The sequence below is a fragment of the Gavialis gangeticus genome, unplaced genomic scaffold (assembly GCF_001723915.1).
Source record: "Gavialis gangeticus isolate Ggan-Ray unplaced genomic scaffold, GavGan_comp1, whole genome shotgun sequence".
Lineage (NCBI taxonomy): Eukaryota > Metazoa > Chordata > Crocodylia > Gavialidae > Gavialis > Gavialis gangeticus.
Window position 1 is genome coordinate 43,998,999 of NW_017729008.1, and position 12,253 is coordinate 44,011,251.

At 45.5% G+C, this 12,253-nt stretch overlaps 1 protein-coding gene across 3 annotated transcripts in view; it reads right to left on the reverse strand.

The window, feature by feature from the left end:
• The window catches only part of PPP6R2 (protein phosphatase 6 regulatory subunit 2), a 137,370-nt gene that overhangs the window by 79,564 nt on the left and 45,553 nt on the right, over positions 1–12,253 (reverse strand). For all 3 annotated transcript variants that reach the window (XM_019509708.1, XM_019509706.1, XM_019509707.1), the window contains exons 3-6: positions 10,675–10,861; positions 9,539–9,676; positions 5,935–6,000; positions 4,446–4,558 (exon numbers count right to left, since the gene is read on the reverse strand). In XM_019509708.1, coding sequence (XP_019365253.1) covers positions 4,446–4,558; positions 5,935–6,000; positions 9,539–9,676; positions 10,675–10,861 — 504 coding nt within the window. The remainder of the gene's footprint in view (positions 1–4,445; positions 4,559–5,934; positions 6,001–9,538; positions 9,677–10,674; positions 10,862–12,253) is intronic.

The window sequence follows — 12,253 nt, forward strand, 5'->3', positions numbered from 1 at the left end:
CCCTTAGCTGGGGTGATCTACCTGGGGCTCTGAGCAGGGGGTTCAACTAGATGACTTCTTAAGGTCCCTTCCAACCCTCATTTGCTATGATTCTATGATTAAGATTGTCAGATTGCAGACATGGGCAGTCTTAAATCGAGCACTTACTCCTTTTTATGTGCTTGGCTTTTTCTAAATGTTCATGTTTAGTGCAGGATTGTGGATGTAACTTCCCAGGTTTTTAAAAAAGCAACTTGGTGGGAAGGAAACCAATTCCAGCATTATGTGGAAATGTACTGGTTCCTACCTTGGGTCATTAGTAGAATTTGAGAACTGCACATCCACAGCAGAGATCTCCAATTAATTAAACAGGGACATAAATACCAGAGCAGGGCTCAAATTTAGGATGTGGACTATACCAATAAATAGCCTCACAGTGTCTCAGTGTGCAGTATTCCAGAATAGCCCTTCAAGTCTGTAGCAGTGGCCCCTTTGGCATGCTACTTTCTTGATAAAAGTCCCTTTTTTGTAACGGTGCTTCATACGAGCTCCTGCTTTCGGCTGACTTTGCATGTCCAATACTTCTTCGGAGCTCGCTGTTGCATGTCCCCATTGTCTTGCACTGGAACTTTTAAATGATATTTTCCCCCCCACAGCTGGTCTCTGTACGACTGTGTTGGATGAAACACACTCATGAGAAATTTGACCTAGGAAAAGCAAACCCTTCTCGACCTACAGCTTCTCAAACAACATTAGACACTTTCCAAATCAGAAAACGTTAAATTTTTCAAAGCCCTGTGACTAAAGCTGCTTGCATATGACTTAATGGGATCACAGAAATTAGAGATGAAAAGGAACTGTTAGTTCATCTAGTCCATTCCCTCAGCACTACAGGATCATTTCCTACAATGTGTTCTCAAATATTTTTTCCATTCCAATTTTAAATTATTCATGTCAGCACTTTCAGTCCTTCCTTTGCAAAGCTATTCAATAATTATTTGCCTCAAACCTAAAAATATTCACTTCGGTTTTGAGCTTGAATATGAGCTTTTTATGCCAAAAGGCATTATTTTGACAAAAGTGGGTCAGAGTAGGACTTAAAATGAGTGAGTCTTGTCCTCAAGTATTGAAATGAAACATAGGGGGATTCTTTGAAGGCCTCTGTGCTTTCCCACATGTGGAATGCGGTGCTGTGTGGTGAGCTGCAGGAGTCCCTTGAACAGCTTTGCTCTTCAAGGGCAGGTTGATGTCCTCTCCCGACTCAGTGTGTGGGAACGTGTCTTCCCGTGTGCTTCAGGTCCACGCCTGCTGCTGCTGCAGGGAACAAACAGAACTTGCCTTTGTGTCCTCAGATGAGCTCTCCCCTTAGTCTGACTTAATATTTCCTTCAAAATCAGAGATCAGCATAGTAGGGCTGGAAGGTTTAGGTTGGATATTAGGCAAAACTTTCTCACTAGGAGAGTGGTGAAGCAGTGGAACGGGTTACTTAGAGAGATGGAGTCTCCATCCTTGGAGGTTTTTAAGGCCCAGCTTGACAAAGCCCTGGCTGGAATAAGCTAGTTGGAACTGATCCTGCTTTAAGCAGACGGCTGGACTAGATGTGACCTCCTGAGCTCCCTTCCAGCCCTCATTGTCTAAGATTCTATTATTCTAACAAGAAAAAAATGCTACCAAAATGTTGAACTGTACTGCGTCTGCTTTTCCCTCTGGAGATGATGAGAGAATAAAGAACAAATGCTTGATGGGTGTTACATCTGTTGCTCAGTGCATTAGTGGGACGTGCTCAGATCCTGCAGTGATGAGTGCCGTACAAAAACTTCTTGGAGTCTCCTCCGCATGTTTGATTCAACAGAACAAGTCAGCGGCACCTAACCTCTCTAGCCATTTACGGCTGTAAAATAAACCTTCGAAATATGAAGCAAACATAACAAATGTCTTCAGTTTGCAGATCCCCAGACCCACTATATCTGTGGCTGTTCCTGGTCTGGCCACTCTGCAGCAGAATGAACTCACTAGAGACTTGTCGCTTTTCACTGTAGCTTTTCAAACCTTGTGTGTAGTGGAAGTGACAAGAACTATTCAGTTTCTTTCCACTGTTTGTTAAAGCTAGGGGACTGTCTGCAGTTAGGCACCGGAGCTCTCAACTGAGGAGAATACCCAAGAACAGACTAGGGACAGCCTCTGTTCATGTGCAGGACCAGCCCCAGCTACATCACCCCAGCCAAGGCTTTGTCGGGCTAGATTGTAAAAAGCTCCAAGGGTGGACAGTCTACATAACTTGTTCCAGTGCTTCACCACCCTCCTAGTGACAAAGTTTTTTTTCTAATATCCAGCCTAAATGTCCCTTGCTGCAACTGGAGCCCATTGCTCCTTGTCCTGTCATCTGCCCCCACTGAGAACAGTCCAGCTCCATCCTCTTTGCAGACCTGCTGCAGGGAGCTGACGGCTGCTATTAAATCCCCTCTTGGTCTTCTCTTCTCCAAACTAAATAAGCCCAGTTCCCTCAGCCCCTCCTCATAAGTTAAATTACATGATCATATACTTTTTTTCTTCACAGGCCATCAGTCTATTTAATGCAGCATGGGCTGTACTCCAGGGAGAAATAGAGTCTATACAACTAGTGTTTAGGACCCCTGGCTCATTTGTTGCAGAAGCAGAAGTGTATGCCACAAGTGAGTTCAGGGCTGCAGGAAAGGAAAGCATAGTCTCTTGGCTCAGGACAGTGACCACAATCTAAGCTTAGAGAACGAAATTCTATTGCAGCCCCTCCCTGAATGTTCCTGTGTAGTGCAGGGCAAATCCCGTAGACCAGATGTTCACAGCTGGGCACTAAGTGTTCACTGTTTTGTGGGTGCCCACATGAGACCCCAAGGGCCAAACACAGACACCTGCAATACAAACTGATCAGAGGTATGCTTTGGAAACAGTAATAGAAACAAAGATATCGAGTTCCCTGACCTTTCAGGGTCTCCGTGTCTCAATTTAGGCACCAAAAACTAACAGACAATTTTGACCATTTGGGCTTTAATAATAGCCAGGCAGGAAGGGGAGGGCGGGGGGATGTGAAGTTATCTAACTGTGGAAGTGTCCTGAGAGTAAGGCAAGATCACAGCCGCATTCAAGAGAACATTATTAAGTTTGCACTGAGCCTAGGCCATGAATGGCATATATTAACATTCAGTGAAAGCCACACCATAAACAAGAAGAAATATTCAATATTCACTGAATGCATCAGGTCCCATGAATAAGGTAGTACACATAAACATGTTTTAGAGACTACTATCATAATGCTTAAGAATGAAGCAACCAAGCTAAGGCTACAAGGGCAGCCTTAATTAAAAATGTTTACTCTACAAAGACTATGATTCTTCATAGTGGTTGGCGATATTAATCCCACCTATAGGATACATATCCCCCATTAGTTCAAGATCATATCCCTTCACCAGCGGTGTGGACTGGAGACATGCATGTGCCCTGTAAGTCCTTGTGCCCCAATCTATCGTGGGCAGTTAAAACTAGTTCTGAATCCCAGCAGAGCTAGGCTTCATACAGACATTCAGTTTCTCCTGGGAGAGTTGCTGCTCTCCCATGAGAAACCACAAGTGTCCAGATGTTCAGGCTTTTTCTCCCGAAGTAAAAATGGCCAATCCAGGAGAAAATAACCTGGGAGGAACCAAGGTTAAATCACTCTCAAGAAAGTTTCTCCTGGGAAAGAGAACATCTGTACTTGCTGTGGATTTTCTCAGAAGAGAACAATCCTCTAGCAACTCCTTTGTAGGCCATGTGGGAATTCATCTACCAAGAACAGGAGTCAGGATCGTAAAAGGAGAGTCAACACCTGACGTTTCATGGGCTGGCGAGAGTGATGCTGTAGTCTACAAAGTTGGGGTGTGTACAATGCCACGTGACCTATTAGCTTGAGAAAATGTCTTGCTGTTGCTGCAGTTTGGTGGAGAACAGGGGCTTGATGATGTGAAACCAGCCTAGAGGGCGACGTGTCTTTACAGGCTTGGAATCTAGAAGATCCTCTGTAAATGTGATTGAGAGATGACATACTGCAACTCACTGTCAGGCCCAAGGAGCAGACTAAGAAGCCAAATGCAGAGGGGGTTTCCTTCAGATCTTATTGCTGTTACAACTAATCCTTCTTCCCTGGTTGTCACTATTGTTTAGTGCACTTGCTAGCAGTGTCTTATCTTCAGTCAATAACACTGGAAGCTTTATCAGGTGGAGACTGTGTTTTCTTTCATGCTGGTATAATGCCAATGGCAGTTGGTCTCAAACAAGACCTTTAGGTGCTGCCATGATGTAACGACAATATTAAATACAAGTAGTTACAGGAATTGTCAGGAGCATGGCCGAAGTTGGATACTGGCTGCATAATTAGTACTTCCAATGACTTCTCAGGAAATTACATTACCAGCAGCAATTACCAGTTTAGTGACATCCCTCTGGCATGTACTTACGATTCCAGTGCTGTGAGAAGTGGGTCAGGCTCAGGTATGTCCTGTAGCTGGTTGCTCTGGTCTCTGCTCAATCTTATGATATCACACAAGGTCTGGGAAGCATTTGATTGCCTCTGTAAATAACAGGAAAAGGTCAAATGTAAGTACTAACTGCACAGCTTGGATTCTCCTGGCTTCCAGAGAAACTATCATGTAATTGGGCAGGAACAGAACTGCAGCCAGCAGTGCATGTAACTCAGCAAATGAGAATCCCTCAGAACAAATGCTATACGACTGCACAATAATGTGAAAAATCTAATTTACTATGCCTTAATGAATAAGCTTCCATTCCAAGTTTGTATCCTCAAATCATCATTTATATCCACAACACAATTACCAGAGATTTCAGAATTAAGGTGAGGGGAGGGGTGCTCCTGAACTCTGAAATTAAACTCAATTGTAATTTTTTGTTAGAGTTTGTTGTTTTTTTTTAAATAAACAGTGAAGGGTTTTTCTTTCCCTTTTTGGTTAAAGCTTCAATTGCAGTATTTGTGATAGATTCTGTGGTAGACTACGTGATTACTAATCAAAGCCATTTCTTTAGACTCTGTACAAGGCCATCTGTAGCCTCCACCTAAGGGACAGCATTATAAAAGATAAGCAAGTCCATATGCTATGAGCTACTTCCCTTCTATTTTCTCAGTGGGGCAGTTTCTACCATGATGATAGCAGAATGTAACCCCTTCCAGCAAAACATTAACAGCATAATAAGAAAATCATTGTGCAGCCATCAAATTCATTCTGCTGCTGGCAGCTGTGATAATTTGTTAGCAAATAGCCAAATCAAATACAACCAGCTGAAATACAGATCAAAAATTATCCTCGTGTTTCCTGATCTTAAATGTCAGCACTGGTAACCACAGTCAGATGGGAGGTGCTGATGTAACAGACCAAGATCCACAGCTCCTAGGTTAGAATGTTTTGCAGAAATGATTAGGAAAAAAAAAAGATGGAACATCCTGTCTGTCCTTTTCAATCTGGGTGATTTAAAATCTGGCACATATGACTTGAATAGCCTGGAAGTAGTGCAAAGAAGTGCATCTTGCAGATTTCAGGACAATACTAAATCAATAATTTTTTTGGCTTGAAGAGGACCAAAAATACCCCCAGAAGAAGCCAGTTAGTTTTCAAAGTCTTTCAACAGGCAGCTTCCAGAAGCATGTTCTTAATTAAACCTCAGTTATCACTGACCATAGAAAACAATCCAACATTAAATAAATACAGAGCTAGGCTAAGAATAAACAGGAAACTAGACTCTAGCGAATGAAGAAAGCCTCTTTAATTGAGACTTTCTAGCACTATCCTCATACTACTAAACACATTCTCTATAGTTATTCTCCTTGCACTAGAAAAACAGGCGTTACATCAAGCATAAGACACCCAAGGGTCCATCCTTTCACACCAGATCTTCATTTTACCACAAAAAAAAAATCACTCTCATCATACTCACATCCTCATCCTGGCTTGAATGGATCAGCTCCACAAGTCTTTGAATTACTTTTGCTTCATTAAGCCACTGGAGGGAAAAGAAAGGGAAAAAAATAAGTCTCTGGTTTGCAATCATGGAACTTGGAGTACAAGATTTGTTAGGAAGTTGCTATTTATGGCTGCTCAGCACAGGATGCAAGCAGCAAGGGGGATCTTTCTGTTTCCCAATCTACAAGCATCGGGGTGCTATTTCATCGCAGCCCGGACAGCTAGAGCTTGGTTTACGTCAATAATGGCTCGGTGGCATAGTCTAGAACAGAGCTATCCAAGTTCAAAGCACCTGAAGGCCACGCATCACAGAGGCAGCACGAGTGATGGTCACTGATCCTCAGACTGCACAGCCCACAGGTGTGTGGGTGGGCACTCCACCCACTACTGCAATGTGTGTGTCCTCCACACATCCAAGAAGTGGCCGGCACACCCTCCTACCAAGTGGTACCCCACCTCCCCTGCAATTCCCCAGTCTAGAAACATGAAACATCGCTTCATCTGCATCTGAAGAAAGACAACAGTTCAAATCTATCCATGGTGCCCTCTGGGTGGCTGTGTAATCATGTGACCCTGTCGCAACATCTTCCCATGCTTGGTGCTGCTTGAAGAACACCCAGTCTTGATCTTCACTGAGGCCTCCAGATGCTATCATCATCTGATCCCCACAAACACAGAGCATCCCGGATAACAGGAACATGATCGGAGCTCACCAGCACGCTCCATCTTGGACCAACAAGCTCCACAGACTGGTTATGAGGGATACTTCAGCCTGCTTGCAGTCGGGGCAGAACCAGACCTCTCAGTCCTGACAGCAGGGGGATGCCTCACCTCTGAAAGCCCCACAGCCAGGATGAAATTTAAAATCTGCTTAAATTACAGAGCTGGTGAAATCATTGTGAAGTGAAAAATAAGTTCTCCAACAGAGAAATGTTGCAATCTGAAGTAGGCAATGGATTTCATTCCTGTTCCAGCTTTTCCTGTAGTTGCTAAAACTGAGACTGGGATAATCTGTTCCTGGTCTCCATAATGCTTCCTTCTGGACAGCTATCCAAAACTGTGGCTAGCTCTTTGCTTTCACACTGAAAGAGCCTGGCAACAACTCCCACAGACTGGGAGGAGACCTGCAGATAGCTCTGAGGCAACAGTGTCATGGCTGACCTTGAACCCTGCCTAGCTACTGTTGAGAAAGAGGCAGCACCTCCCATTGTGCTCCACAGATTATCTCAACTTGCCATATGTCCCTTTTTCTATAGAGCTGAGCAAATGTCTCAACCTCCTAGAAAGTTTCCTGTTGCTTTGCTAAAACACCTAGTGACCGACTTCACTCATTAACTAAAGCCTCATAGTACCTGTATGAAACAGATTTGAATCCTTCCGTCTTTCCAGGGAGAAGCCCTCAGGTCAATCCATTTCCAAGCAGAGAAGGACTAAACTAGCGCTATGCTAGCACCACTCGTGAAACCATACAGGAGAGCACTGAGTGTCACATTTGTTTTACCCATATTTATTTTTCTTGGCCTAACACCACCTGAGAGAGTTTTCATGTCCAAAGGAAGGGATTGAGACACTTTCTGCCTGGACCTGGCTGCCTGAAAAGGACTGCCGCAGTGAGGAGACTGCTCTTTCAGGTAAAAAAAATACCTCCCCCAGCTAGAAACACCAAATCACCAACCACCAGGAAAAACTGCCGCATTTATCTCAGCAGTGCTAGCAAGTGAAAGTGCTCCCCTGTATGCTAAGTCACCTTCCAAATCTATCAAGTGAAGGCCAGGCCAGAAAAATGAAGGGTGGGCCAAGAGGTCGCTTCACACCTGCTGGTTCTTCCACATTTACGCTGCTGTCCTTCTCGCTGCTTCATATTATCTCATGGGGGAGGAAATGAAGGCAATCTAAAACAGAAGCTGGGAGCAGGAACCTGAATAGGAGGGCCTGATGACTCACTGCAGCAGCTGGGGAAACTAGTCTGATATTTCACCAATCTCTTACATGCAACAGGATGTCTCTGCCCCTCTATTACATCTTCCAGTGGGCAGGAGGAGGAATTTATGGCAGAGCAACTAGTGATCCCCTAAGCACAGCGGCATGTTAAGTGGTACATGACTGCCTGGCAGAATCCATCCTCTAGCACAGTGGTTTTCAACCTTTTCTCTTTTGCGTACCCCTAAACATCTTTGCATAGAGGTGTGGACCCCTTTGGAAATTTCAGACAGAGCCACAGACCCCTCTGAATTGTAAGTGTGGGTATTCACATACTTATGATTGATCATAGTCATTTTTTGCAGACCCTTTAGACAGTCTGCGGACACCTAAGGGTCTCCAAACCACAGGTTGAAAAACACTGCTCTAGCAGGTCTGCTTTTGGTATGTGATTTTCTAACCAACCTGGACTGCAGGCCTCCTGCCTTGGGGAGGAACGAGATCCCTCCGGGAGCATGCGCACATATGGCGAGAACCAGCATATGTCTGCAGCTTGCCCTTCCCTGCACTGACCAGCTGGTGCAGCACACCATGAGGGCAAGCAGGGAAACCAGATTATCCTTCCTGCTGCTCTCTCAGAGGGTAACAAGAGTCCTGGCTGTGGAGGAAATCAAGTGCTGATTTTGTTATTCCCTTATTTCCCCATGGGCAGCTTACCCCCCGATTCCTGCTTCAAAAGCACTGGAAGCCTGGGGTCAAACACTGCTCTGAAAGCATTTCAAGCAGCTAATGATCACTACATCCTCCAGGCTGGGCATATTTGTCTCTGCACCCCTATGCAGGTCCCTTCCAAGCTTCTCAAAGGAGGAGCTGGTCCTCATCAGAAGGATATGCTCCCCAGAAGCTCTGCCCCTTTCTTGAATGAGATCTATATGGCCCAAGTGAACAGGTTCCCCATGTAGACCTGTCTGGGACAGCAGCAGGAATGCTTCAGGTAAGGATTCAAAGGTAGCAGGGGGTGGCACCACTTTATCGGCACAGCAGGTATAGGGGAGACAGATGTGCTCTGCAGCCAGATGCGACTCCTGCTGCAGGCTTCAGCAACTCAGGTGCACTCCTTTATCAGGCATGCCCCCCTCACACACATGGAACTAGAACCACTTCTTTCCCAATCCTGCCAGGAAAACTGAATCCTACCCACAGGGCCAGCCCAGCTCATGAGACACTCAACAAGGGTGAGTGCAGGAGACACAGACCCTTCCTTCAGCCTTTCCTTGGCTTCGCTCTATCCCTGACACCTGCAAGACACCAGGCACCAAAGCCAAATTATTACTATGAAAGTGTGGAAAGAGCAGCAATCTCCCTCAGACGAGCTCTGTGGCAGGGAGGGGCTGACAGAGCTGCTGCTAATGCGGCACCCAGAAGAACAGAAGTGTGACAGGAACTTCAGCAAGCAGAGGATTCCCCTGCTGACCACAGGGCTGGTCCTGGCCCCCGGCTGCAGGCATGCAGCTCCTGCAGATCTGTGCTCCTTAGCGCAAAGGAGAAAGACTGTCCTTTAAAAAGGACCTATCTAATCTCTTGAAAAAAGGAGCCATAATTCCTTGGAAAAAGCATTCCCCTCTGCTCCCACGGGGAGAGGTGAGAGAAGCCCTCACATTTAATACTTCCTGCCGTAGAGGTGCTGGCTCCACACAGCTGATCAGACGAAGCAGCAGATCCATCATTGCAGACGTATCAATGTGCTTTAGCACCAGGCTAATGAATTTATCTTTTTTCCTCAAAAATGTGATCACCTAAAAAAAAAAAAGCCACACATGAGCTCTCTGTCCAACATGTCAGCAACACTACAAAACTCCCATTACACCCCAAGCCCTTCTTTCAACCAGCCAATCCTAACATGAAACAGTTACTAGTATAAATAATTCTTCCTGAGAAAAAAGACAGAACAACGTGGACAAATGCAGGGTGCTGCGCCTTGGGAGAAGGAATCCACACCATACATACAAGCTGGGGGGTTCCCTCTTGAAAGCACAGAATGGGGTGTTGGAGTCATTATTGACTCCAAGATGAACATGAGTCGCCAATGCCAGATAGCAGCCAGCAAGGCCAGCCATACTTTGTCATGCATCCAAAGATCCATCTCAGGCCAGTCCAGAGAGGTGATCCTCCCACTCTATGCAACTTTAGTCAGGCCACAGTTGGAGTACTGCATCCAGTACTGGGCACCGCACTTTAAAAAGGATGTGGCCAGCCTGGAGAGGGCTCAGAGGAGGGCCACCTGGTTGGTGAGAAAGCAGCAGGACAGGACCTATGAGGAGAGACCGAGGGACCTGAACCTTTTCAGCCTCAGTAAGAGGAGGCTGAGAGGGGACCTGGTGGCTGCCTACAAACTCATCAGGGGAGATCAACAGCAAATACGAAGATCTGTTCAGGTCACTCCTGACCCTAGCTACTATGAAACCATGAAAACCAGTGCTCTATGCCAAGCATCTCAGCCTCTCTTTTCTCGGCAAGACACATGCATGACTGAGGTCATAACCAAACTGTAAGTGTAAAGTCCAGAGGATGGATAAACATACAGTACTGTAGACAACTGCCGGTCTGGAGGAAAAAGTTTATAATTGTGTCTAGGTACATAAAAAATTCACATCAAAATGGGAAGGCTGGCAACAAGCCTTATTTTTCCCATCTGCAGAGGAGGGCAAGAATTGCCATGCAGTGTTAATACCATCACAGAATGTACATGCTGTTAATATTTGTCTGCCTGCAGCAAAGCAGACGTAATTGCTACCTGTTCAGTTTTTCTTGCAATGAGATTCCCAATGGTCTTGCTGAAGAAACTGGCAAGCAAAGGGTTCAAAGGTGGCTCATGATCCAGGAAGTCATAAAGGATATTCAACAAGGTTTCATCCCCTCCTAGCTTGTCATTGATCTGTGGCACATCAGAGGTCAGCAGTTCACAGGCGGTGTTTGGGTATCTGGAGACAGAACCACAGCAGCCAAAGGTGAGATTAGAGCCCGCATTAAAAATATCACTTTGCAACACTTTCTAGGAAATAAATGCTGAAATCCATCCATGTTTCTGATCCCAAAACCTCACTTTGGAACTTCAACTTTAAACATGCATCATCCAGAGGCTTCCTATCCACTTTGCCCATCTGCTCACAGAAAGTCATTTAGGAAAGGTCTAATTAGGAGTTCACCACCACACATGCAGGTTACTGTCATCATAAAGCACAGGTCCAATACACAGAGCTGTACAAACATACGCGCCCTTTCAAATGCTCTGGAAGCAGATGAAGCACTTCAAAACAGTACCTCTTTAAATGAGGAATATTTTGAAGCGTTTCAGTTTTTGTTAGGTATTTAAAGAGACAGGAGAACTGTAAGTCCTCCAGTATCCCATGGTGCTCTGTTCCCTCTCTACCCCCTCCATAAAGGGGGTGAGAGGAAGAAGCAATGCAGGCAGTGCTCAGGCTGAGTGACAGCCTGCAGACTGTACAGCTATTAGGTCTGCTCCCATAAAAGGGCGAGAGAGAGCAGACTGGGGCTGGAGAGTCAAAATCCCGGCAGCAGAGAGCTGGAAATTCCTGGCCACCCTCCAGAGACATCTTCTGGACCCTCTAGTGCCTCTCGACTGTGGCAGTTTTGAAACGTTCAAGCAGGAAACACCATAGGGACTGGCTGAAACATTTCCCAGCACATTTCCTAAAATACTTCTGTCCACGCCCCAAGATGGCCTGACACTGAAGAGGGGAGGGTTTCCTCTTAAGCAGCTCAGCAAGCCACTTATAGGGGCCACAGCCATGAATATTGAGCTTCTTCCTCGACAATCAGCCCATCTCCATGACCTGCTCCTATCAAGAAAAGAAGAAAAAAAAAGCAGCCCAGAGCCTGTTTTCGACCTGAGCTGCCTTTCCTCTACCAGCAAAGTGGGTGTAATTTCCCTTTGCAAACAAAAATACCCACAGCCAAACAACTCGACATGTTTTAGGAATGGAAACGCGTGAAACAATTTTGCATTGTAAGCATGTTCATTTCCTCAAACATCAAATGGCACAGACACCATCCGGAGAAAAACCTTTGCAACTGCAAGTAAAAGCAAATGACTCTTGTCAGCTACCTCAGGCCTCTTGCACCAGTCTGGGCTTCCAAGCAAAGGCCACATTTACCGACCTGCTTTCTCAGCTCTTATCCCGTTACAACTTTTTCACCAACATAGTCTGAATATGTTATCTTACTGGAAATCTAAAAAGCAAAAACACTGTGGCTGCTATAGTTTCATAGTTGGTCGGGTCGGAAGGGACCTGAGTAGATCATCTAGTCCGACCCCCTGCCATGGCAGGAAAGAGCAAGATGTTCGTCTAGTC